Consider the following 26,787-nt stretch of genomic DNA (forward strand, 5'->3'; position numbering starts at 1 on the left):
AGGAGAGGTGAGATAATGCAAAGAGCCGAGTACTGAGGGCACACAATCAGATAGGCAGGTGCTAGGGCAAGTACATGAATAAATCTTTGAAAATTTCGTAGGATGGAATAAGAAAAATGTATTTGTAATCGAGTATTCACTTTGTTGAAAAGAACTTGAGTACTTCTGACAAAGCTGACTTTTTCGAAAGTTTTTGACTTGCAAACATCAGGTCCGTTCACAAGAATGCCAATTCAAGGGAAAAACCAACATTTACACTAAATGACAGGAAAATGCTGATGGGTTGGCAAGTGGAGTCTACTTGGTAGAGGTGTTGCCATGGAGAATACAACAGCTAATTATGACTGACAGTCAACTGCCAAGTTTTAATTGAACTGGGTTGATTCTGATTGGTTGAGGTGTTATCCTGGGAACTCAATCACAGAATGGCTATCACTGATTTTGTTGAGCACTGTGCAGCACATGCAACAGAGAGAGTACAGAGGAGATTGACCAGGATATTGCCTGGGATAGAAAGGCTCAGTTATGAGGAGAGAGAGGATAGGCTGGGTTTGTTTTCCATGGAGCATAGAAGACTGGGAGGGGGATTTGATTGACTACATAAAATTATCAGAGGCATGAATAAAGCAGATCATGACAACCTCATGAGAAAATTAGGCAGATATGTCAAAGACCAGAGGACAAAGGTTTGAGGTGAGGAACAAGTGGTTTAGAGGAAATCTGAGGGAAGAGTTTTCACGCAGAAGGTGGTAGAAATATGAAACATACTGCCTGAGCTGGTAGTGGAGGCAGATACTCTCAGAACATTTAAGAAGCATCTAGATTCAAAATGCCAGGGCAGAGTGGATTGTTGACCAAATGCAGGTAAATGGAATTAGTGTACGAGCAAATACTGAAAATAAAAAATGCTGGAAAACAAAATGGGTCAGGCAGCATTGTGGAGCTAACATTTTCAGCCCAACAAATCCACACCGACTCTCAGAGCAACCCACCCAAAACCCATCCTGCATAACCCACCTAATCCACACATCCCTGAGCACTAGAGGAAATTTAGCATGGCCAATCCACCTAATCTGCACATCTTTGGACAATGAAAGGAAACCCACGCAGGGAGAGCATGCAAACTCCACACAGACAGTTGCCCGAGGGTGGCATTGAGCCCAGGTCCCAGGCACCGTGAGGCAGCAGTGCTAACTACTGAGCCACCGTGCCAGCCATAAAGTCAGTCTAGATGGCACATCATCAGAGATGATATGAAGTGTGGCGGGGCAACATTTACGCTAGAGTGAAGGTTCCTTTATTTATTCATAGGATGAGGGCATTGCTGGCTAGGCAGCATTCATTGTCCAACCCTAATTGCCCAGAGGGCAGTTCATAGACAACAACATTGCTGTGGGTCTGGAGTCACATGTAGGCCAGACCAGGTAAGGATGGCAGTTTCCTTCCCTAAAGGGCATTAGTGAACCAGATGGGGTTTTCCCAACAATCATCAATGAACTTACCGTTATCATTAGACTCTCAATCCCAGATATTTATTGAATTCAAATTCCACCATCTGTTAGGACAGGATTTGAACCTGGATCCCCAAAACATTATCTGGGTCTCCGGATTAACAGTCCAATGATAATACCATTGCCTCCCATTGATTGTGCAGATTAAGTGTTCAGTGTGTCTAACTGCCAGATTGGAAAGAACAGATGGTGCCACTGGAGTGGGATGGAGGGGCGAGAGGATATGGTGATGGAGCATTCAACAAATAAAAGTAAATGAAAGGAAAGAAGTGGGAGTGAATTCACAACCTGAAGGCATTGAGCTCAATATTTAAGCCCAGAAGTTGTCAATGGCGTAGAATGAAGATGAGATGTTGTTCCTCCAGTTTGCACCGTGCTTCTCTGGAGCATTTGCAGCATGCCAAGGAATGACACATTGGATACGTGTAGTTTGGAGTTTTCACAGACATGGTGGACCAAAGGGTTTGTTTCTATGCTGCATGACTCTACGACTTGAAGTTCTTTCTGTCTGCAAAGAACTGGTTCCAGTACACACAAGTGGGTCACACTGCAAGCCTGAGTGACATTCAAAAATTGTTTGTCAGTTGCATGCTCAGAATTACTTAACAAACGTTGCTCAATTGCAGAATCCTGTCAAATGTTGGATGGTGTGAAATTGCTAGCTGGGTATGGTCGTGACCATGCTTGGTGCGAGCAGCCTTGTCTGATAAGATCCACCAGTTTGGGGAATGTACAGTCTCCATTTCCGGCATCACTGAAACTCAAATACTACCGTACTTGCTTCTGTGAAAGGCAGAATACACTTTTGTCTTTCATGGAGTAGCCAGTTTCATCCATCGCTCAAATTTTTGAGCTACCTTAACCTTGAAGATAGAACGGGCACTTTTCAGTGAGACTGCATGAAGGTAAAGAACTTTGGAACTCGTCACACATTCATCACGAAAAGGTCACATCCAAGTTCACTGGGGAATAGGGGAGGTAAATGGGCTTCATTTCAAAAGGAATGCAATATAAAATGAGGAAGGTTTTGCTAAAACTATACAAGGTACTAGTCAGATCCCAGCTGGAATACTTTGAACAGTTGTCTTAGGAAAGAGGTACTGACATTGGAGGCAGATCAGAGATGGAGAAACTGTCTTATGAGAAGATGTTGATTAGACTGGGTCTGTACTCATTGAAATTTACAAGAGTGGGAGGGGATCTTATTGAAACATACAAGATTGTTAGGAGACTTGACAGGGTAGGCGTAGAAAAGTTGTTTCCCCTTGTAGGAGAGGCTAGGATCAGAGGGCATCATCTCAGAAGGAAGAGTCACTGCTTTAAGGCAGAGATGTGGAGTAATTTCTTCTCTCAGAACATGTGCAGTTCTTACAAGGTTGGGTCATTAAGTATATCCAAGGCTGAGACAATCAGATTTTTAATCAGTAAAAGAATTAAGTGTTTTGGGGAAAAGGCAGGAAACTGGAGTTAAGGGTTATCGGGTTAACCACAATCTCACTGATTGACACAGAAGAATCAATAGGCTGTATGGCCAACTTCTGTTGCTATGTCTTACGGTCTTATAGCCTTAGGCTAACGTCATTTCACATCCTTGTTCTTGCCCTCAAGTGTTACATTGACCTTGCTGACAATTTAAAGGATTAAATGGAATTCATTTCACACTGAGTATGAGTTAGACTCAGCCATTCAGTGACAGCATGGCATTTCTTTTCTCTTTCCAGTTTAGGCTTAGATGTTGCTACAGGTGAAACGCTATGGGTTGCCAATGGTTGCCAATTCGGTAGTGCATATTATCAAAACCAGGGGTGTGCCAGTTTCAATCTCCATCCCTGTAGGGTTCACTCATTCCTCATCGCTACTGTGGGCCCAACTTCCAGGCTAGAAGAAAGGAACAACCTGGCCATTGTTCCGACTCCTCACTAAGTTATACAGGTGGCACGGTGGCACAGCGGTTAGCATGGCTGCTTCACAGCACCAGGGGCTTGGGTTTGATTCCACCCTCTGGTGACTGTCTGCTTGGTGTTTGCATATTCTCCCTGTGTCGGCGTGGGTTTCCTTGGGGTGCTTTAGTTTTTTCCTACAGTCAAAAGATGTGCAGGCTAGGTGGATTGGCCATTAGAATGCAATGTTACTGGGATGGCTTGGGTCTGGGTGTGACGCACTTCGGAGGGTTGGTGTGGACTCAATGGGCTGAATGGCCTGCTTCCACACTGTAGGGATTCTAATTATGGCTGTGCCAGTTCTTTGATAGATCATTCAATTAATCTTATCTCATACACCTATATTTTCCTTCAACTATTTATTTTATCTTCTTTTGAATGTTGCAATTGATTCTGCTTTTCTCATCATGCACATTGCATTCCAAATATATAACCTCTGGTCCTTCTGTCAACCATCTTAAACCTGCTCCCTCTGATTCACAATCCTCCTGCCAGCTGAAATAATTTCACGGTAATTACTGTTTCAAACCGTGTGTAAAGGAACCTCAACAGCAGGTAGTGATGGTGAGACAAGGTGCTGAGCAGGGCAGATCGAGCAGCTGTGTCAGGCCCTCCAACAGAAGGTGGCGATGGTGAGAGGAGGTAGTTGGAGAGGTTGTTAAAGGGTCTCTTTGGAGAATAAAGGATTGATGGAAAGAAGGAGCATACAGACAGAGGGTACTTCAACGCAACTGGCTTTCATTAAGGGGGATTGAGTTTAAGAGTCGTGAGATCTTGTTGCAGCTCTATAAAACTTTGGTTAGACCGCACTTGGAATACTGCGTCCAGTTCTGGGCGCCCTATTATAGGAAAGATGTGGATGCTTTGGAGAGGGTTCAGAGGAGGTTTACCAGGATACTGCCTGGACTGGAGTGCTTATCTTATGAAGAGAGGTTGACTGAGCTCGGTCTCTTTTCATTGGAGAAAAGGAGGAGGAGAGGGGACCTAATTGAAGTATACAAGATAATGAGAGGCATAGATAGAGTTGATAGCCAGAGACTATTTCCCAGGGCAGAAATGGCTAGCACGAGGGGTCATAGTTTTAAGCTGGTTGGAGGAAAGTATAGAGGGGATGTCAGAGGCGGGTTCTTTACACAGAGAGTTGTGAGAGCATGGAATGCGTTGCCAGCAGCAGTTGTGGAAGCAAGGTCACTGGGGTCATTTAAGAGACTGCTGGACATGCATATGGTCACAGAAATTTGAGGGTGCATACATGAGGATCAATGGTCGGCACAACATCGTGGGCTGAAGGGCCTGTTCTGTGCTGTACTGTTCTATGTTCTATGTAAATTATAGGCTTCGTTCAATGTAAGTACTTCTTTGCTTAACCTTACTTTCCCTTCAGGTTTGTCTGATGTCAGGTCATAGCAAGAAGATTCGAGTACTGGAGCAGGGATGTCTTGCTGCAATTGTATGGGACAGTGTAAGTCCACACATGGAATGTTATGTGTAGTTTTGGTCTCGTCTGAAGAAGGATATTCTGGCTATGAAGGGAGTGCAACAAAAGTCTACCAAACTGAATCCTGTGATGGCAAGACCGATGTATGAAGAGAGGATGGATCCATCAAGACTATATTCACTGGAGTTTAGAATAAGAGAGGGGGATCTCATTGAAACCTATAACATTCATACAAACTAGACAGAGTCAGAAGGATGTTAGCCTCCTAAGGAAGTAGAGATGTTGTGGTGCTTTCCTGGCCATTGCAACAACGTGAGTGGACCAGGGCAGATTGTTGGTGATTGTCACTCCCAGGAACTTGACACTCTCGACCATCTCCACCTCAACACTAGCTATTAAGTAATTTGTAATAAACCTGTTCTGCATAACTAGAGTGAACCATCTTTTACCCAAGACTTCCTGTTGGTATCTTTCTGCACCCTGGGTATTGGTAATTTAGTTTAATTCCAAGAAGAATAATTAACGGCAATATATCTACTCAAAAACATCTCCGATGGTACCAGTGGATAACATTATAAAATGGTGCCAGCTGTGATCAGCTGGTAATGTCATTCATCCACACTGTTCTTAGACTCTCTAAGGCCTTGTCATCATTCCCAAAGTGTGATGTCCAGAATTTTCCTGCTGAAACTTACTTTATGAAAGTTTAATAATACCATATTCGAAGCTGAGATACACAGGCATTTGAACGATGGAGAATCAAGGCTGAGAAGGAACTGTGTGAGCCAGGATAGGATCAGTCCTAACTCCATCAAATGGCTGAGCAGAATTGAAGGATGTGATAACCAAATGGAAAGATTAGTTCTCTTTTTAGTTAGCCTGTAAGCTGTAAAAGGCATTCCAAAAAAAAATTGTGCGCTAAAGGAACCAAAATTTACATGCGTGCTTAATTAGGATAATAAAGGCAAATGAGAGTTTCTAACAAGGTTAATGAATGAGCACAGGAGGTAGCTAATTAAAGCAAACACTTGGAACTATCTACTCCAGGGAAGCCATGCCTGATATCTCATACATATAGAAAAGGAAGCATCAGAATTATAAAGTGCATTTAACATTGCAATGTCAGGGAGACAGCAACCCGAGTGTGCACAGCAAGCTCCCACAACAGCAATGAGACGATAAACAGTACATCTGGTTAAGTTAACATAGTGTGAAGCTGGATGAACACAGCAGGCCAAGAAGCATCTGAGGAGCACAAAAGCTGACGTTTCAGGCCTAGACCTTCATCAGAGAGAGGGATGGGGAGAAGGTTCTGGAATAAATGGGGAGAGAGGGGGAGGCAGTCCGAAGATGGAGAGAAAAGAAGATAGGTGGAGAGGAGAGTATAGGTGGGGAGGAAGGGAGGGGATAGGTCACTCCAGGGAAGACGGACAGGTCAAGGAGGCGGGATGAGGTAGTAGGGAGGAAATGGAGGTGCGGCTTGAGGCTCCAAGATGACCTTCCATATTAAGCAGATGTTCACCACATCTGCCAATGTGGTATATTGTATCCATTGTACCCGGTGTGGCTTCCTCTACATTGGGGAAACCAAGCGGAGGCTTGGGGACCGCTTTGCAGAACACCTCCGCTTGCTTTGCAATAAACAACTGCACCTCCCAGTCGCGAACCATTTCCACTCCCCCTCCCATTCCCCAGACGACATGTCCATCATGGGCCTCCTGCACTGCCACAATGATGCCACCCGAAGGTTGCAGGAACAGCAACTCATATTCCGCTTGGGAACCCTGCAGCCCAATGGTATCAATGTGGACTTCACAAGCTTCAAAATCTCCCCTTCCCCCACTGCATCCCAAAACCAGCCCAGTTCGTCCCCTCCCCCCACTGCATCACAAAACAAGCCCAGACTGTCTCCGCTTCCCTAACCTATTCTTCCTCTCACCCATCCCTTCCTCCCACTTCCATTTCCTACCTACTACCTCATCCCGCCTCCTTGACCTGTCCATCTTCCCTGGACTGACCTATCCCCTCCCTACCTCCCCATCTATACTCTCCTCTCCACCTATCTTCTTTTCTCTCCATCTTCGGTCCGCCTCCCCCTCTCTCCCTATTTATTTCAGAACTCTCTCCCCATCCCGCTTTTCTGATGAAGGGTCTCGGCCCGAAACGTCAGCTTTAGTGCTCCTGAGATGCTGCTTGGCCTGCTGTGTTCATCCAGCTTCACACTTTGTTATCTTGGATTCTCCAGCATCTGCAGTTCCCATTGTCACATCTGGTTAAGTGTTAGTTGAGAGTTAAATATTGGCGGCTCTTTTGTTTTTCAAGCATGCCCACCAAACAACATGGTCTCAGTTTAACATATCATCTGTGTGGGCTAAGGGCTGACTGTTGCTGATCCTGCATTTTTTTTTGCATTTTATTTCAGTTTTCTCTCTGCTTTTATGACATCCCGCATTGGACCTCTTTAAAACCTCAGCTATGAATCAATTATGTAATCAATTGTAATAATATTAACTGTAGATTTGTTCTGCCCAAGTACTCCTTCGCAATTATTCTTTTGCCAGAAGTACTGCTTTTCTCTCTTCTGGCTAGATTTGCTAAAATGCAGTTGGAGTCAGCAGTGGTGTGGTCACTGGCCATAAGACTGTAAGAAATAAGAACAGAAGAGGCCATTACGCTCTTTAAGCCTGTTCCACCATTCAATAGAATAAGCACTGATCTGACATTCCTCACAAACATGTATCCCTTGATTCCTTGGCTGATCAAGAATCTATCTATTTCAGCCTTAAACATACACAAGGATTCTGCACCCGCATGCTCTCTGAGGCAAAGGGTTCAAAAGACACTCAACCCTCTGAGAGAAGAAATTCCTCCTCATTTCAGTCTTAAATTGCCATCCCTTTATTCCGAGACTGTGCCCTCTGGTCCATGAGGGGAAACATCCTCTCAGAATTTACCCTATCAAGCCCCTTAATAATACCATATCTTTCAATGATATCACCTGTCATTATCCTAAACTCCAAGGAGTAGAGTCTCAACCTGTTTAGCCTTTGGTCATAAGGCAATCCCTCCATACTAGGGATTATCCTGGTGAATTTTCACTGAACCACTTCCAATGAAATGTAATCTTTCCTTCAATAAGGAGACCAAAATTGTTCACAATATTCCAGAAAGCTTAGTTCTCCTTTTAGTTAGCCCATAAGCTGTAAAAGTCATTCCAAAAAAAACTTACTGTGCGCTAAGGGAGCCAAAATTTAAATGCTTGTTCAAGTTGTTGCTGGAGTGTAAGAATTTAGTCTAATGGCAAACCACAGAATTGCTATCGATTCTTGTATTGGTGTATCTAGTTCACTATTGGTCTGTAACAAAGACCCCTGCAACCCCAGATATAATCTCTTCCATCAGGCAGAAGATACAAAAGCCTATACGTACATACCAATAGAATCAAGAATAGCTTCATCCCCACTGTTGTTAGACTTCTGAATGGGCCTCTCAAATTTTAAACTTAAATGTTGATCTCACTCTTCGTGCACCTTCTCTGCAATCGTGTCATTATATTCTTTGCTCTATTCTATTACCGTTATGCACTTTGTATGGTATGATCTGCCTGTACTGTACACAAAACAAAACTTTTCCTGTATCTAGGTAAATGTGGCGATAATATGTAAATCAAATGAAAAACTAGAGGAAGGAAATCTGCCTAAATGTGGCTTGCAAGCCACCAATTTAAAGGCCAATTAGGAATGGAAAAGAAATGCTCATCTGGCCAGTGCGGCCGATATACAATAAACAAAATCATCTTTTTTAACGGTAGTCTACTCTCTAACTTTATTTGATAATAGAGGGAGATGGTGCTGTAGTAATTTCTTTAGATAAATAATCCAGAGACCCAGCCTACTGCTCTGAGGTCTGAATCCCACCAGAGTAAATGGTGAGATTTAAAATTCAACTAATAAATCTGCATTTATAAACTAGTTTCTGCAATAGTGACTATGAAACAATCATTATTGTTCAAAGGGAACCTGGTTCACTAATACCCCTTTGGGAAGAAAATGTTTTTTTCTCATCATTCATGAGATGTGGGTGTCCCTGGCTGGGCCAGCATTTCTTGCCCATCCCTAGTTGCCCTTGAGAAGGTGGTGGTGAGCTGCCTTCTTGAACCAATGCAGTCCTCCTGCTGTGGGTTGACCCACAATGCTATTCGGGAGGGAATTCCTGGATTTTGACCCAGCGACAGTGAAGGAACAGCCATCCTTACCTATCCTGGCCTATATATGACTCCAAACCTACAGCAAATGTGGTTGACTCTTAACTGAAACTTCACAGCTTTCTGAAATAGCTCAGCAAAGTACTCACTTTGAGAGCCATTAACATCAGGCAATAAATGTTGAACTTACCAGCAATCCTTGCATCTCGTGAAAGATTAAAGAGAATTGCCCTGAATTCAAGCCAGCACAATGAATAACCTTGCTTATGGGGTGTCAAATATGGTGTGAAGTTGGGGCATGGAGTTTGCTTGATGGACAGTGTAAGCTGATTGATGTTAGATGAGAAACACCATCAAAAGGATCTGTGAACAGCTCGAGTCTGCAATACCCATTATGCCCATGAGAAAAATTTCATACGACTTTCAAAAAAATTTCATATATAATGAGATTTAGGATGAGCTTGCAAATTGGACACAAATTGGTTTAATGGCAGGAGACAATGTGTGATGGTGGAAGGTTGCTTTTCAGACTGGAGGCCCGTTACCAGTGGTGTTCCACAGCGATTGGTAGGGGTTCCACTTTTGTTTGTCCTTTATAAAAAGGAATTAGATGAGAATATAGGAGGCATGTTTAGCACGTTTGTACATGACACTGAAATTGGTGGCATGATCTACAGAGAAGAAGGTTATCTAAGATTACGAAAAGATCTTTATTGATTGGGTCAATGGCCTGCAGAGTGACAGATGGAGTTTAATTTGGATAAATGCGAGGTATTGCATTTTGGTAAAATAAACCAGGACAGGAGTTATACAATTAAAAGTAGGGCCTTGAGTAGTGCTGTAGAACAGAGAGATCTAGCAGTTCAGGTGCATAATTCTTTGAAGCTTGCATTACAGGTAGACAGGGTGGTTAAGGCATTTGGCGTGCTTGCCTTCATTGCTCAAACCTTTGGGAGTAGCAGTTGGGACATTATGTTCAGGTTGTACAGGATGTTGGTGAGGCCTCGTCTGGAGTACAGTGTACTATTCTGTCCACCCTGATATAGGAAGGATATAATTAACCTGGAGAGGCTCCAGAAAAGATTTACCAGGATGTTTCCAGGAATGGAAAGTGTGAGTTATAGGGAGAGGCTGGGACTTTTTCCACTGGAGCGTAGGAGGCATGGGGGTGACCTTACAGAGGCTTATAAAATCATGAGGGGCATAAATAAGGTGAATAGCAGGTGTCTTTTCCCTGAAGTGAGGGAGTTCAAAACTAGAGGGCATTTTTAAAGGTGAGAGGAGAAAGATTTTAAAACGACATGAGGAGCAACTTTTTAACAGAAAGCGGTTCATTTGTGAAATGAACTGCTAGAGAAAGTGGTGGATGTGGGTACAGTTATGATGTTTAAAATACATTTGTATGAATAAGAAATATTTGGAGGGATATGGACCAAGAGCAGGTAGGTGGGACTAATTCAGTTTGGGATTATGGTCAGCATGGTCTGGGTGATCTGATGGGTCTGTTTCCATGCTGTATGACTCTATAACTCTAGAAGACTATAAGGAAGAGAAACAAGGGTAGGCCATTCAATAGGATCATGGCTGATCCAACATTTCTCATGTCCACTTTCCTGCTGTTTCCCTGTAACATTAAGTTCTTCATCAGTCAGGGAATCAATCTCTCTCAGCCTTAAATATACACAAGCCCTGACCCCATAGCTCTGTGTGACAAGGAGTTCTAAAGATTCTCAACCCTCTGAGAGAAGAAATTCCTCCTTATCTCAGTCTTAAGTTTGTACCACTTAATTCTGACAGCATCAGTTCTAAGGGTTCTGTAATTGTTGAATCTTGCTCTGAGAAACAATTGGAATAGAGACAGAAATTGGACTCAAAGGGATCAAAGCTGCCGCTGCAGCAGCTGAGTCAGCCAAGAAGAGGTTGTTAATGGACTGAATGACCAAAGGGTCCACATAACGTGTGAGGCTTATCCAGATGCTTAGTGATCTATCTACAATGACAACTGTGCAGGTCAATTCATAAGAATTACTAGCGTAAGAGAAAAATAATACTCGTACTATTTGAAAGGCAGATGCTGATTGGTTAGCAAATGGATGGTTGATGGTCAAGGCATTGCCATGGGTAATGCTCCAGTTAAGGCTAACTGACAGTTAACTGCAAAGGTTGGTGGAGCGAGGAAAATCCAGTGTGCAAGAGGTCAGGACTGGAGGGGCACAGACATTTTTAGAATGTGCGAGGGCTGACAGCAGACAGGGTAGGGAGATGCCACGGCGAGATGAGGATTTGACAATTAGTACATTGCAAAACCGAGAGTCAATGTCGGTCGGTGAACACAGATGAAAGGGTGTGAGTTAGAATCTGTGCTGCAGTGTTGTAGATGAGCTGAAGGAAACAGGACGGAAGGTTGAGCCTGGGCCAAGAGAACACTGGAACAGTCAATCACTTTCTCCTGGAAATTAGGGAAAGGATCATAAATGTCCCTTTGCCACCATCCTGCCCATCTCAGAAATAAATTGTTACACACGGGACAGTAAATGTATTAATTGAAACACTGAACAAGAGATCACAGGGGTCCAGTCCCTACCTCAGTATTTCTTGAGAGGAAAAAGAACTGTAAAGTTCAAATGGCACAGTTAATTTATAACCAGACCAAAATCCTTCCCATCAAAGTCTAACCTTTGCTGTCATTAGTTTTATGAGACCCTCCGGCTGTGAGAAGCTCAGTCTGGTATCTGTCAATGCCACGGTTTTAAATTAAAATGAATCGAAACTGAATGCCAAGACTTAGCTTTCTGCTTTTATCGTGGGGGGTGAGGGGTTTGTGATTCTGATGAATTCTTGGGTTACCGTGACAACAGTTGAAAGCAGGCTGCCAACTCTCGGTCAGCACCTTTGGGCAATCACAAAGAAACAACGCCTTCCTAAAGTCTCGGCCCCATCAGCTGCCCAATCACCAGCACTTTTACAGCATTACGTTCCTCTTGCCCTTTGTAACATCCCCAGCATGAATGGTTGGGACACGCAGCTCACTTGGCCTGACAAATAATACCTATCCGGCACTGGGCTTATCGCTGGGCACTTTCGTGTTATACCGTATATTAGAAGTAACCACATTCAGTTGAGGTTGACACACCTCAAGGTCTCAGAGTGGATCGAACACAGTTTCACCAGAATGATACTGGGGTTAAATGGGCTGCTCCCCAACCCCCAACCAAGCATGTAGTCCCTTGGAGTATAGAACATAATGGTGTGATCTTCTTGGGCTGTTTTATGATGATTTAGAGAGGTTGACAAGTTGTATAAAGAGAAACTAATTCCTCTGTTTATACCAGTTAGAAACAATAAAGGGATGAGTTGAGAAAATAAAACACAGACACATACACATGCTGTGTGTACACATACACACATACAAATGCACAGGGACAAAGATATGTACACTGCCCTCTTGGACACACAACTGACATATGTGCAAATGCAAAAAGACAAAGGCCCGCACAAACAACACACACACACACACACACACACACACACACACACACACACACACACACACACACACACACAGCTTACATGCATGCACACTGCCGCACATAAAGGACAAACACATGTACAAACACACAAAAACAATCACATGTACACAAAGACAAACACACAAAAATACAGACGTACACAGAAATGCACACATATGCGCACACACAGAAGCAAGGAAACACACACATACATGCACACAAATAGAAACATGCAGAGAAACACACATACACACGCACATATATAAATATGTACGTAAACATGCATATGCATACACACGTACAAACAACACATTATCCCTCATGTTGACAGCTAGTGCCAGATGTGAAGATGAGAGAATATTTTTCTCAGTGCGAATTTTCAGTAAACACCACCAGGAAACACAAAGAGAGAACTTGGTGAGAAAATTAAATCATCCTCATGCTGTAGAAAGCAACATCCCACCTTTTTAAAAACTTAGCTGTCTTTCAGGAGATGTTACCAAGGCAACGGCATGCTTTTATCAAGCACTGAAGACAACATATTTTGACTCATTGTCAATAATCTGAAATAAATCTCACCTCATCATGCTGCTGCAAAGCTATAGAACATTCTTCCAAATGGAACTAATCCTCAAATCAAGTTCTGAACTATTTACGACAGTCAATGCTCACATTCCCAGTTAGACTGCAAGTGTTACTACTTTACAGCCTGCGAAGGGTTTAAAACATTTTAACCTTTCTCATAAAGGTTGGGTTTGTGATCTCTGGCTTATTTTCTTTTTATCGCCAACTCCCACTCCTCAAACCCCACTACTTCACACCATAATCATACAGTATTAAAACAGTACAGCATAGAAACAGACCCTTCAGTCCAACTCATCCATGCTGACCAGATATCCCAAATTATCTTCATCCCATTTGCCTGCATTTAGCCCATATCGCTTTAAATCTTTCCTATTTTTAAATGTTGTAATTGTACCAGCCTCCAGAACTTCCTCTGGCAGCTTGTTCCATACACACAATACCCTCTGTGTGAAAAAGTTGCCTCTTAGGTCTCTTTTAAATGTTTCCCCTCTCACCTTAAATTATGCCCTCTAGTTTTGGGCTCCTCTACCCTTTCTGTGCTCCTCATGATTTCATAAACTTCTGTAAGGTCACCCATCAGCCTCCAAGGCTTCAGGGAAAATAGCCCCCACCTACTCAGCCTCTCCCTGCAGTTCAAACCCTCCAAACACTTTCTTGTAAATCTTTCCTGAATCCTTTCAAGTTTCACAATATCCTTCCTATAGCAGGGAGACCAGAATTGCACACAGTATTCCAAAAGTGGCCTAACCAATGTCCTATGCAATGTCCTATACAGCTGCAACATGGCCTCCCAACTCTTATACACAATGTACTGACCAAAAAAGGCAAGCGTACCAAACACCTTCTTCACTACCCCATCTACCTGCAACTCCACATTCAAAGAACTATGAACTTGCACTCCCCAGTGTGTTAAAGATGACCAACTTAGCAGAGGTATGGTATCTGAGCAATTTTGCAGGATCAGATGAAAAAATATTGAAAAGTCTGTATTAACATAGTGTCTTTCCCAATTTCAGGATGTCCCTTATTACACTACAGCCAATTCTGAAATACAGCCACCATAGTAAATATTGGAAACCAAGGTGCCAATTTGCCTGCAGCAAGCTCCCACCAACAGCAATATTATAATGACCAGATTGTTTAGTGAAGAATTATTTGTTGAAAGATAAATATTGGCTGAATTAACAGGGTCAATTTGCCTGTTCTACTTCAAAATAGTGCTGCTGGGACCTGAGTTTAAAGCCTCATCTAGAAAGAGGGCATCTCTGACAGGTTAGCATTAGAACATGAGCCTCAATTTTCTATTTGTATATCTGTAGTCGGTCTTGAACTCACAGCCTTCTTACTCCAAAGGAGTGAACTTTGGAGAACAAAGGAAAATAAGGAAATGGCACACTTGATGAATTAAGGTTTTACAATAAGTGCTCATAAGGGAGGAAGGGGATTAAAAAAAATCTGGTATCAGCAATGCTAATAATATGATACAGGTAAGAACAGTCATGTAGAAAATAATGGGACTTTTCAGTTAAAATGTCAAATGTGTTTCCACATCAGAATATTTTAAGAAAAACCCAAGAAACTTACAGGCACACTGCGAAAAATTTTCAAAACTCGCTAGATTCAGAAATTGTACACTTGGAATGGAAAATTCCAAATGTGACTTGATTATTTAAAAAGGTTTGCAAGATATGAGTTATCTAGAGACGTATAATTGTAACATCCGTTTTGAGAGGAACACCAGTAGCCAGAGGCTCTGAACAAATATAAGTTGAACAGAAAGGGTCAGTGTGGATTTATAAAGAATACATCATGTATGGCTAATCTAGTTGCTTTTCTGAAGTACTCACGAGGATGAGAGATGGTGAATTGTCTAAAGATGCTGGCCACCTGAACTTTGAACAGATATAGAATCATAGAATCCCTACAGTGTGGAAACAGGCCATTCGGCCCAAAATGTCTACATTGCCCCTCTGAAGAGCACTGCACCCAGACACATTCCCCTATCCCTGCATTTCCCCATGTCTAACCCAAACATCCCTGGGCACTATAGCATGGCCAATCCATCTAGCCTGCACATCTTTGGACTGAGATGAAATCTGAGCACTTGGAGGAAACCCACGCAGTCATGAGGACAATATGTAAACTCCCCACAGACAGTGACCCAAGGCTGGAATCGAACCCAGGTCCCTGGCGCTGTGAGGCAGCAGTGCTAACCACTGAGCCACCGTGTCGGCCCAGTGAAACTTCAGCTGAATAAGCAAGAGTCATTAATCTTAAGTGAGTTGAATACAAAGGTGGAAATAAAAGCAAAATACCAATGCTGGGGATCAGAAATAAAAACAGAATGCTAGCGAAACTCAACAGGTCTAGTAGTTTCTGTGGAGAGAGAAACAGAATTAACGTTTTGAGTCCAGTATGACTCTGCTTCAGAAGTATTTTCTGAGTTTCTCCCCGGACTTCCTGCGTTTATTGCAGTCGTTACGAAATGTGCTATATTTCCAGCAACAGCAAACACTCATCTCAACATCTTCCAAAAGATATCACCGGCAATTTCTTTTGATGCTTGTTTTCTTACCGTTAAAGTTCACAACTGGATGGTCCTTCTTGTTACACTGAAGTTCATCTTCTAGAAGGCATTCTGAACGCTGCAAGGCCATGGAATTGCACCTGATGATGAGCAGGCAACATGGGACAGAAAGACAGTAGGTCACCAGCTGCGATACACCCATGGTGTCTGTCTAGCGGCTTGGTGACCAGGGTGGCGGGACTTCTGAGGCGTGCCTGAAAGGAAACAGATTGGTTAATTTGCGAGGTAGGTCTCCTGATTCCAATGATCCATTCGCATTACAACCATTCAAGATCTTTTCTCAGAGGATGCTGAAGCTCGTGATCACTGTCAGTCTCGTAAGTGAAAAATGTAGATGCAGCTCAGGAGAGATTTAGTGGATATGTCAGATAATCAGAAATGTGGAGGGAGGTAGACAGTTTAAGTGAATGGGCAAAAAAAAGCTTTGCAGGTGAAATATAATGTGGGAAACATGAGGCTCTGCCCTTTAGCAGGACAAATAGTATTTAAAAGAAGGAAATGGGATTCCTTGTCCATAAATCAGACAAAAGCTAATATCTAAGTTCAGCAGGTAATACTGAAAGCAGAGGGAATGTTCTCCTTTATTTCAAAGGAAAAGGATATAAATGAGGGAGGTTTTGCTAAAACTGTGCAAGGCAGTAATCGGACCACAACAAAAACAAAGTTGCTGGAAAAACTCAGCAGGTCTGGCAGCATCTGTGAAGAAGAAAACAGAGTTAACGTTTTGGGTCCGGTAACTCTTCCTCAGAACTCAATAGTCAGACCACAGCTAGAATACCGAACCAACAAGGTGTAGAGTTGGATGAACACAGCTGGCCAAGCAGCATCAGAGCAGCAGGAAAGCTGACATTTCAGGACCAGACCCTTCTTCCCACTTCTGATGCTACTTGGCCTGCTGTGTTCATCCAGATCTACACCTTGTTATCTCAGATTCTTCAGCATCTGCAGTTCATACTGTCTCTTTCCTGTTCCTCTTAGCGAAGGAAGGATATAACTGGAGGCAGTCCAGAAAAAAAAAATCCTGGGTATAGAGGGACTGTATAATGAGGACAGGTTGAGTAGGTTGGGCCTGTCATTATTGGATTATAGAAGAATGAGAGAAAATCTTGCCAGAATGTACAAGATTCTTAGGGGCTTTTCTCTACCTCCCTCAGACATGAACTCAGTGGGTCCCTTTCTCATTGCCACACTGCAGTGACCTCTTTAAAGGCCCCCTCTCCCCCCCTTTACCTGCAGCTCCCTCTACCCCGACATCCCGTCCTGAAGAAGGGTAATACCTGAAACATTGACTGCTCCTTTCCTCCAGATGCTGCTTGGCCTGCTGTGTTCTTCCAGTCTCCTGTCTGTGTACCTTGGATTCCAGAATCTGCAGTTTTTTTGGCTCTTAGAGGACTTGACAGGGTAAATGCTGAAAGGCTGTTTCCCCCTGATCCGAGAGACTCAGAGGGCATAATCTCAGAGTAAGGGGTCACACAGAAACGAGGAAGGAATTTCTTGTCGGAGGGGAGTGAATCTGTGGAATTGTTTACTACAGAGGGCTGTCTGAGGTTGGATCAGTAAGTACAATCAAGGCTGAGATAGACAGACTTTTCATCAGTAAGGAAGTCATTGGTGGCTGGGGTTGTGTGAGTGTGAGTGGAGTGTGAGTGTAGTGTGAGTGTGAGTGTGAGTGTAGTGTACCAGTTCAGGCAGGATCTCATCACATGGTGCAGCAGACTCAGGGCTGACTGTCCTACTTCTGCTGCTATGCCTAACAGTCTTATACATATGGAAGATACAAAGATATAAATATTAACACAAGCTAGTTAGACCAAATGGGGTTTTTCTTTGCAGTGCTTTGCATTCTAGGTAAATCTACAGAAGTCTGTTTCTCTGCCCACAGATGCTGCCAGAACTGTTTGGGTGTTATTTCAGATTTTCAGCATCTGTAGTATTTTGCTTTTATTTCTAAGTCATCTCTGTCTGCTTAAGAATGTTAATAAGCAGCACCCTGACAGCTCTGGCCTTGGTCTGTCACGGTGTTCCAATAAAGCTCGACTGGATTATGAGAAACGCTGTCTGATTTAAACACTTGCAGTCTCAACACTGAGTTCAGCGCTCTCAGACCCACATAACCATTCCTATCTTTTCAGATAGTGTGAGCAGTTGATGGTTGCAGCGTTGTCATTTACATGTCCTCTGGACCCACTTTTCCCCTTCTGTTATTGCTCCATAATGTGAACCTGCCCTCTCTGCTGTCCTTTTGTCATCTGTTCATTGCTTTTAAAGTCATAGAGCTGTACAGCACCCTTTGGTCTAATTCATCGACGGTAACCAGATATCTTAAATTAATCTAGCCCCATTTGTCAGCATTTGACCCATATCCATCTAAAACCTTCCTATTCACATACCCATTCTGGTGTCTTTTAAATGTTGTAACTGTACCAGCCTCTACCACTTCCTCTGGCAGTTCATTCCATACACGCACCACCCTCTGTGGGACAGAGAATTCCAAACCATTGATTGATTCAATTTCTCTTCCCACTAGTCCCTTGTTAATTTAATTCACGTGAGCCACGGGCGTTGTCATCTTGGGAGCCCAGCTAGTGTTTTATTTCCCGTCCCTCATTGCCTTGAGATAGCGGGAGTGGGGTTGGCGGTGAGCTGCCTCCTTGAGCCACTGCAAAATCTTCTCACTCTATCAAAACCATTCATGGTTTTGAAATAACAAGGTGTAGAGCTGGATGAACACAGCAGGCCAAGCAGCATCAGAGGAGCAGGAAGGCTGACGTTTCGGGTCTAGACCCGATGAAGGGTCTAGGCCCGAAACGTCAGCTTTCCAGCTCCTCTGATGCTGCTTGGCCTGCTGTGTTCATCCAGCGCCACACCTTATTATCTCGGATTCTCCAGCATCTGCAGTTCCTATTATACATGATTTTGAAAGCCCACATTGAAAGACCCCTCAGCCTTCTCTGCTTAAAGGAGAAAAGTCCCGGCCCTATTAGTCCCTACAAATAATGGAACACTCTCAACCTCTCAGGATGACACAGAGGCTCAGTGCTTACCACTGCTGCCTCACAGCACCAGGGACCAGGATTCAATTCCACCTTCAGGTGGTTGTCTATGTGGACATTCTCCCCATGTCTGTGTAGGTTTCTTCTGGGTGCTCCTGTTTCCACGCAGTCCCAAAGTGTGCAGATTAGGTGGATTGGGCATGTTAAATAGCCCATAGCACCCAGGGATGCTTATGCTGGATGGATTAGCCATGGGAAAGGCAGGGTTATAGGGACAGGGTGGGTCTGGATTGGATGCTCTTCAGACAGTCAGTTAAAGACTCAATGGCCAGAATGGTCTGCTCCCACCCTGTGGACATTCTACGTTCCTATAACTTGCACTAGGGGAGAGACAGTGAGATTCACTCGTTGGGGGACATGGCTAGGGCACAATCCAATGATAACATGCTGAATAAAATAGGTCCGTTTTGTGCAGAGGTTAGGCAGGGGAATGAAAAGTTGTGAAATTGTTTCACAGCCTCAGGGAAAGGGGCTGATTATTTAGAACTGAAATGAGGAGAAATTGCTTCAGTCAAAGATTTGGAATTCTCTAACCCAGCCGATTTGTGTGCTCCTTTGCTCTGAGGCTGGGTTAGAGACCTTTTTGATCAGTCAGGGAATTGAGTGTCATGGGGAGTAGGCGGGCAAGTGGAATTGATGTCCAAGATTAGCCATGATTGGATTGTATGGTGGAGAAGGGTGGATGGGCTGAGTGGTCTAATCCTGGTTCTATTTCTTCCATTCTTTAACTTCCTCAATCTATCCCGGTAACGAAAGTTTCTCACTCCAGAGACCATTCTGGTCAATCATTTCTGAACTCTCTCCAACGTGCTTGCACCCTTCCTACCACCTGATGCCCAGAACTGTACACAATATTTCAGGTGAGTCTCCAGTCCCTTTGAAACAGAACACAATGCAACAGCCCATTTGGCCCACTGGGCTGCTGCTGGCTCTTTGAGAGAGCTACCCAATGAGTTCCAGTCCTCACAGGCCCGCAAGTATTTCATTTGTTTTCTCGAACGAGAAACGCAATTTCCTTTCTGAAACTTACTGCTAATGACCCATACATCATCCCTTTCTTCACCACCACGCCCCCCCACGCCATTGCAGACAAAATTACTCCACAGAGTAACACACAGCAGCCCAGAGGGCACGGAAAAGCCCAACTAATTATAGGCACACTTCCCACAGAACTACAATGTCGAGCATCAATAGGCTGGGCAGTAAACAACAAGCCTCCTCTGCAGGACACAGACAGACACAAAGATTCCATTGGAATAAAACTGGGACATGTCACGGGGTGCATGAAGCAGCACGGGAAGAGATGTATATCCAGTAATTGCTGCCAGACTTGGTTCAGCCTGCAGGCACTCATAGGAAACCTTCAATCCAGGAGGGAGGCAGAAACATGGGGGAGAAAAAGCCTTAACTGTCAGGCAACTGCGCTTGACATACCCGGCCAACTGGCAATAAAACCAGAACAGTCCAATACAGCACTAGTCAGACCACAGTTGGAAGACTGAATGGTTCTGGGCCACTTATCTAAGGAAAGAGATATTGGTGTTGGAGGTAGTCCACAGAAGATTCACAGGTAGGGAGGGCCTGTCTTGTGAGGGCAGGCTAAGTGGATTGGACCTGTTCTCATTGGAAATAGAAGAATGAGAGGCAACCATATTGAAAAAATACAAGATTCTTCAGGGACTTGTTACGGTAGATGTGGAAAAGATTGCTTTCTTCTTTCGGAGAGTCTTGGACCAGAGGGCATGCTCTCAGAATAAGGGGTCACACATTTAAAACACATGCAGGGTAATTTCTTCTCTCAGATGGTTGTGGACCTGTGGAATTCTTCACTGCAGCAGGCACATTCTGATCTGGTTTTCTGTCATTCAAAAATTTGGAAATATTACATTTTGTTCCCACGTCCAAATCATTGTCATAGACTCAATAAGTGCTGAGCGCAAGCATTGATCCTTGCATTAGTCCGTTTTGTCACAGCCGGAGAACAGCCCATCCATTCCCACACTTTCTGTTAACCAATGCTCAAATCATGCCCCAATCTGCAATGAGCAATGTAAGAATGTCCAGGTTGTCTGTTCCAATGATGTTGGTTAAGCAACAATGTTAGTCAGGAGAGCAGGGCTAACTCTACCACTCTCCCAATAGTGTTGTGAGGAGTCCAGCATCAATGTACAGGGACTGACCCGAAAGGCAGTGCTCCCTCTGAGAGGCACTGGGATTCTGCTTCAATGAGTTGGGTGTGAACACATAGTCTCCTGCCTCACAATTACCATAGAGAGGTAACCCTAACCCTAACCCTGACCCTGACCCACTTGGGGTGTACAACATTCTGAGGGATATGGACAAGTTGGAGAGAAAGCAGCTTAGTCAAAGGGTCAAGAATATGGGCTCCTACTTTTAAAGTGAAGGGCAGGAGGTTTAGCGAGGGTCTGAGGCAAACATTTTATACCCAGAGGGTGGGGAGGGGGGTGGTCGGGCATGGACTGAGGCAGGAGACCTCACAACCTATAAAAAGTGTCACAACATTCAAGGCCGTGGGCCTCACGCGAGAAGTGGGGCAGCAGCGGTTAGCATTAGAGACCCAGGTTCGATTCCACCCCCAGGCCTGTGTGGAGTTTGCATATTCTCCCTGTGTCAGTGTGGGTTTCCTTCAGGTGTTCCAGTTCCCTCCCATAGTCCAAAGATGTGCAGGCTAGGTGGATTGGCCATGCTAAATTGCCCATAGTAACGAGGAATGTCCAAGTTAGCCAGACTAGCCATGGGAAATGCAGAGTTACAGAGATAGGGTTGGGGGGGCAGGATGGGATGCTCTTCAGAGGGTCAGTGTAGACATGATGGACTGAGGGGCTGGCTTCCACACTGTAGGCATTCTATGACTCTATAAGTATGAGCAGTAGCAGTGTATTTTTGGCATTACAGGCTCAATGGGGGCTGAAGGGCCTCTTCTGTACTTTTAGGAGCACCTACTCCTAATTCACAAAGCTCAATTATCCAGGTTTAATAATCTTCATCCAGACATTGAGCTTATAGGAGCAACAAACAAGAGTAGGCCTCTTGGCCCTTCCAGATAGCTATGCCATTCAATAAGATCACGCTGATCTGATTTTAACCTCAACTCTACATTCTTGCATACCCCTGATAATCTTTCATTCCCTTGGTAATCAAAAATCTATCTAGCCCTGCTTTAAAGATATTTAAAGATTCTGAACTCTACAGGAATGAGGAATTTACCTTCTGCACGGAAGCTTACCAAAGATCCTCAGGCAGCACCTTCCAAACCCATGACCACTTCCACCTAGAAGGTTAAGGGCATCAGATACATGGGAACACACCCCCTGCAAGTTCCCCTCCAAGTCACTCACAATCCCAATTTGGAAGTCTATCGCTGTTCCTTCCCTGTTGCTGGATCCTGCCCTGTAAATCTTCTCTAAGCAAGCAAAACAAGGCCAGGGATAAAATAAAATCATAGCAGCCTTTTAAGAAAAAGAATCAACACATTTACATACTAATTATAAAATGGGAAGTGGGTAAGATGGAGAGTGGAAAGAAAGGTGGAGCCAAGGGGAGAGATTGTGAGATGTAACTCCAGGAATATGTGGCCTACTTCTGCTTCGACATTTTATGAATACGTTGATGCAGTTGAATCAAGACTAATTTTGAACCGGGCCGGCAACCTTGGCTCGATCAGCACAAAACGAATCATAACTTTTGTTTAAACTCTGCTGTTTGATAAGAATCAGGTGGAGAGAAGGCATCCAGGGTCTTATTTCAGTGGATATTGTGGCAGCAGAACGGTTGTTTGGGTTTCAAAATTGGTCTTGATTCAACTGCAACAACGTATTCATAAAATGTCGAAGCAGAAGTAGGCCATTCAGTCCATCAAGTCCGCTCCACCATTCAATGAGATCATGGCTGATCTGATAATCCTCAACCCCACTTTTCTGGCTTTCCCCCATGAACCTCAGTTCCTGCATGATTAAAAATCTGTCTTACCATTGAGTCATCAGAAACTGAGCCTTTGATTTTACCACCTCTGCCCCATTGGACGATGCACATAAAGAGCGCATTCATTTCAAAAGGACTAGAAAGCAAAAGCAGAGATGTACTGCTGAGGCTGTATGAGGTCAGGGCATCCCACATTTGGGATATTGTGAGCAGTTTTGAGCCCTATATCGTAGGAAGGGTGTGTTGGCTTTGGAGGGGGTCAGGAGGAGGTTCACAAGAATGTTCCCAGGGATGAAAGGCTTAGCGTATGAGGAGCGGCTGAGAACTCCTAGTCTGTACTCGATGGAGTTTAAACGGATGAAGAGGAATTTGTTTGAAACTTACAGGATACTGAGAGGCCTGGATAGAGTGGACATAGGGGAGATGTTTCTGCTTTTGGAGCGAACCCTAGGGCACAGCCTCAGAGTGAAGGATCAGCCTTTAGAACTGAGATGAGGAGGAATTTCTTCGGCCAAATGATGGTGAATTTGTGGAATTCATTGCCACGGAAGGCTGTAGTGGCCAAGTCATTGAACGTTTTTAAAGCAGAAATAGGTTCTTGATTAGTAAGGGGATCAAAGTTTACAGCGGTGGGATGGGAGGCAGGAGCATGAGGTTGAGAAACAAATTAACCATGACTCAGTGATCCAGGAGACTTGACGGTGGGCCAAATGGCCTAATTCTGCCCCTATATATGGTTAGACAAGCGAGTGAGCAGGATATGATCCATTGTAAGTTGCCTCCAAATCAATAGCCATAATCTCACAGTAGGCCTCAAATCATGCTTTCATGCTAAACCTTTTGGTTTAGCAGCTTTCCCCTTGTCCCCCAGAAACATTTATTTATGCAAATACTAGCCCAAGTTCTCAAGGCAGGCCAAATTAATCCCAAAACACTGCTAAACTGATGCAAAAGTAACCTAGATCACAGAACTTGGAGAAATGTTAGAGCTGTGACCTGACACACAAAAAGAATTGAAGAAATTCTCACGAAGAAAAGTTGGAGAGCTACGAGCATGATGAGCAAGGAGAGTGGGAGTAATTGGATAGCTCTGCTAAACAGCCAGTGCAGGCATTGTGGGCTGATTGGCATTTTCTTGTGGTATGAGACTCTATGTTAAGCATGTCACAATACCAAGGAGACATGGGAATTTACGGAAAACCAACAAATTAGCTGGTCATACAATATCTCCCAGACGTATGTGGGATTTTGCAGTTCCACGTAACGCATTGGTCTAACGATCATCACTAGCCATCTCGTCAACGAAATTCCTTCAGTGAAAATGCATTCTTAAGAGAAGATTTACAAGGAAGGACCCAATGACAATGCAGGAACAAGTGATATATTTCCAAGATAATGGGAACTGCATATGCTGGAGAATCCAAGACAACAAAATGTGAGGCTGGATGAACACAGCAGGCCCAGCAGCATCTCAGAAGCACAAAAGCTGACGTTTCAGGCCTAGACCCTTCATCAGAGAGGGGAATGGGGTGAGGGTTCTGGAATAAATAGGGAGAGAGGGGGAGGCGGACCAAAGATGGAGAGTAAAGAAGATAGGTGGAGAGAGTATAGGTGGGGAGGTAGGGAGGGGATAGGTCAGTCCAGGGAAGACGGACAGGTCAAGGAGGTGGGATGAGGTTAGTAGGTAGGAGATGGGGGTGCGGCTTGGGGTGGGAGGAAGGGATGGGTGAGAGGAACAACAGGTTAGGGAGGCAGAGACAGGTTGGACTGGTTTTGGGATGCAGTGGGTGAAGGGCCTGATTTTGAGCTATAGGCCTCTCCATGTATCTGGGACCATCAATGCTCAGTGTGTACTATCTACAAGATGCAATGCAGAATTTCACCGAGGCCCCTCCAATAGCATCTTCCAAACCCACAACCACTTCCATCTAGAAGGTCGTGGGCAGCAGACACATGGGAGCACCACCACCTGCAAGTTCCCCTCCAAGCCCCTCACTATCTTGGATTGTAAATATATCACCAATCGTTCACCGTCGCTGGGTCAAAATCCTGCAATTTCCTCCCTGATTGCATTGTGGGCGTACCTACAGCAAGTGGACTGTAGCAATTCAAGAATACAGCTCACCATCTCTCAAGGGCAACTAGGGATGGGCAATAACTGCTGGCCCAGCCAATGCTGTCCCCGTCCCAGCAGAGGATTAAAGAAAAGTTCACTGAACCAGCAGAAATTGAGTCAATTGAAGAAGAATGATTACTTCAGGATGGTAATGGCTGTCCTCCAGCTCCTCTGGCTATCCCAGCATGCTTCAGTGCACAGGAGGAGTTTTGTGATGCTATTGACTTCAAGATCAATAGCAGGTTTCCATTAGCCTTCTCTCACTAATCCAGTGGGTCACTGTCTATATTAGTGCAATAATTTGTACTTACATTGCACTTCTAACTACCCAAGGGACTTCACAGGAGTCATAATTAAACAAAACCTCACAATGACCCAATGTTGACGCTACACCAAAAGTCACTGAGATAGGTGACTTTTCACTCAGTGCAAATGATTCCTTTTTTTTGTTTCAGAAATGGAGGACAAACCTCTCCTTACAGGCTTCCTCAGAGGATCACCACACAACTAAAGAATGTTCTGGAACACCCAAGATGCCGAACTGGTTAATCTCTGATTGCAATACCAAATATCCACAGCTACTGTGTCTCGAGCAAGTCTGGACTACCTATTTAAATTGGAGAATGAGCCAATTTTCAATGAACCACATTGTTTAATCGTAACTCCCTTCCTTGCCTCCTGTGCGTGCGCGGGCGCACACACACACACACACACACACACACACACACACACACAGACACGCACACAGAAACACACACACACACACACACACACACACACACACACACACACACACACACACACACACACACCTATACCACAAACTCTCTCTCTCACTCACACGCACACAATAAAATACAATTGAGTTGTTTTTCCTGGCACAAAACCTGCACTATTGCACAATTGCCAGGAACTTTGGAAGGATATTGGAATGAATGAAGTTGTACAGGAACCAGCTCAGTGAAAAGAAAATATTTGTGGCCTGCGACAAAATCGGTTCTCAAATCCCACTCACATTTCATCACATTTTTTTACCTTGCGGTCTTGGGTTTTGGAGACATAAAGGATGTAGATCTCTAACTTGGTGGGATAGCGTTAAATAGGCAATAACAACTTGGCAGCTCATGTTACAACTCGTCCCATGTTTTCTTTCATTGCCTTCTGCACTTCACCTGCCAATTACTTGCCCAAGTGGTTCTCTGCTGCCAGATGGGAATGCCTGGCACTGACAGGATTGGTTCAACAGGGATGCTGCCTATTGACAACAGCCAGTTGCATTAAATGAGGAGAAGACACTTGGGGAGTTGCTGCAGGGCAAACGGGCGCTAATGCAACTACCTACCGACCTACCTAGAAGATGCAATAACTACAGCAAAGGGGGAAAAACCAACTTAGCCAGGAAAACAATGAATACATACACCCCAACGACAAAGCAGACTGGAGATATGAGGGGCAGAAATTACAGCCCATCTGATGGTTTGTTGCATTATGTGCAAACGAAGCAAGGGTGATGTCGGGCTTTTTCACTCAGCAAATAGTTTTGGTTAGGAAGTAGAGGTGACAGCCTAGTGGTATTCTCGCTGGTCTGTTAATCCATTGACCCAGGTAACGTTCTGGGGACCTGGGTTTTAATCTCGCCATGGCAGATGGTGGAAATTGAATTCAGTAAAAATCTGGAATTAAGAATCTTACAATAACTGTGAAACCATTGCCAAATGTAGCAGAGAGAAACCCATATGATTCTCTAATGTCCTTTAGTGATGGAAACTGCTATCTTTATATGTGACTCCAGACCCTCACTTCATTTGCACATTATGTAACAAACCGTCAGATGGGCACATTTTCTGCCTCACATTTCCCCAAAGTGGTTGAGTCTTAACCGACTCCCTCCCCGACCCCAGG

The 26,787-nt window shown here is 44.1% G+C and overlaps 1 protein-coding gene across 3 annotated transcripts in view; it reads right to left on the bottom strand.

Moving 5' to 3' along the window:
• Positions 1-26,787, bottom strand: part of sema5ba (sema domain, seven thrombospondin repeats (type 1 and type 1-like), transmembrane domain (TM) and short cytoplasmic domain, (semaphorin) 5Ba) — a 329,573-nt gene that overhangs the window by 202,335 nt on the left and 100,451 nt on the right. For all 3 annotated transcript variants that reach the window (XM_059647532.1, XM_059647530.1, XM_059647531.1), the window contains one exon: positions 15,763-15,968. In XM_059647532.1, coding sequence (XP_059503515.1) covers positions 15,763-15,916 — 154 coding nt within the window. In that variant the 5' untranslated portion in view covers positions 15,917-15,968. The remainder of the gene's footprint in view (positions 1-15,762; positions 15,969-26,787) is intronic.

This window comes from Stegostoma tigrinum, chromosome 7, assembly GCF_030684315.1.
Source record: "Stegostoma tigrinum isolate sSteTig4 chromosome 7, sSteTig4.hap1, whole genome shotgun sequence".
In the NCBI taxonomy this organism is placed as follows: Eukaryota; Metazoa; Chordata; class Chondrichthyes; order Orectolobiformes; family Stegostomatidae; genus Stegostoma; species Stegostoma tigrinum.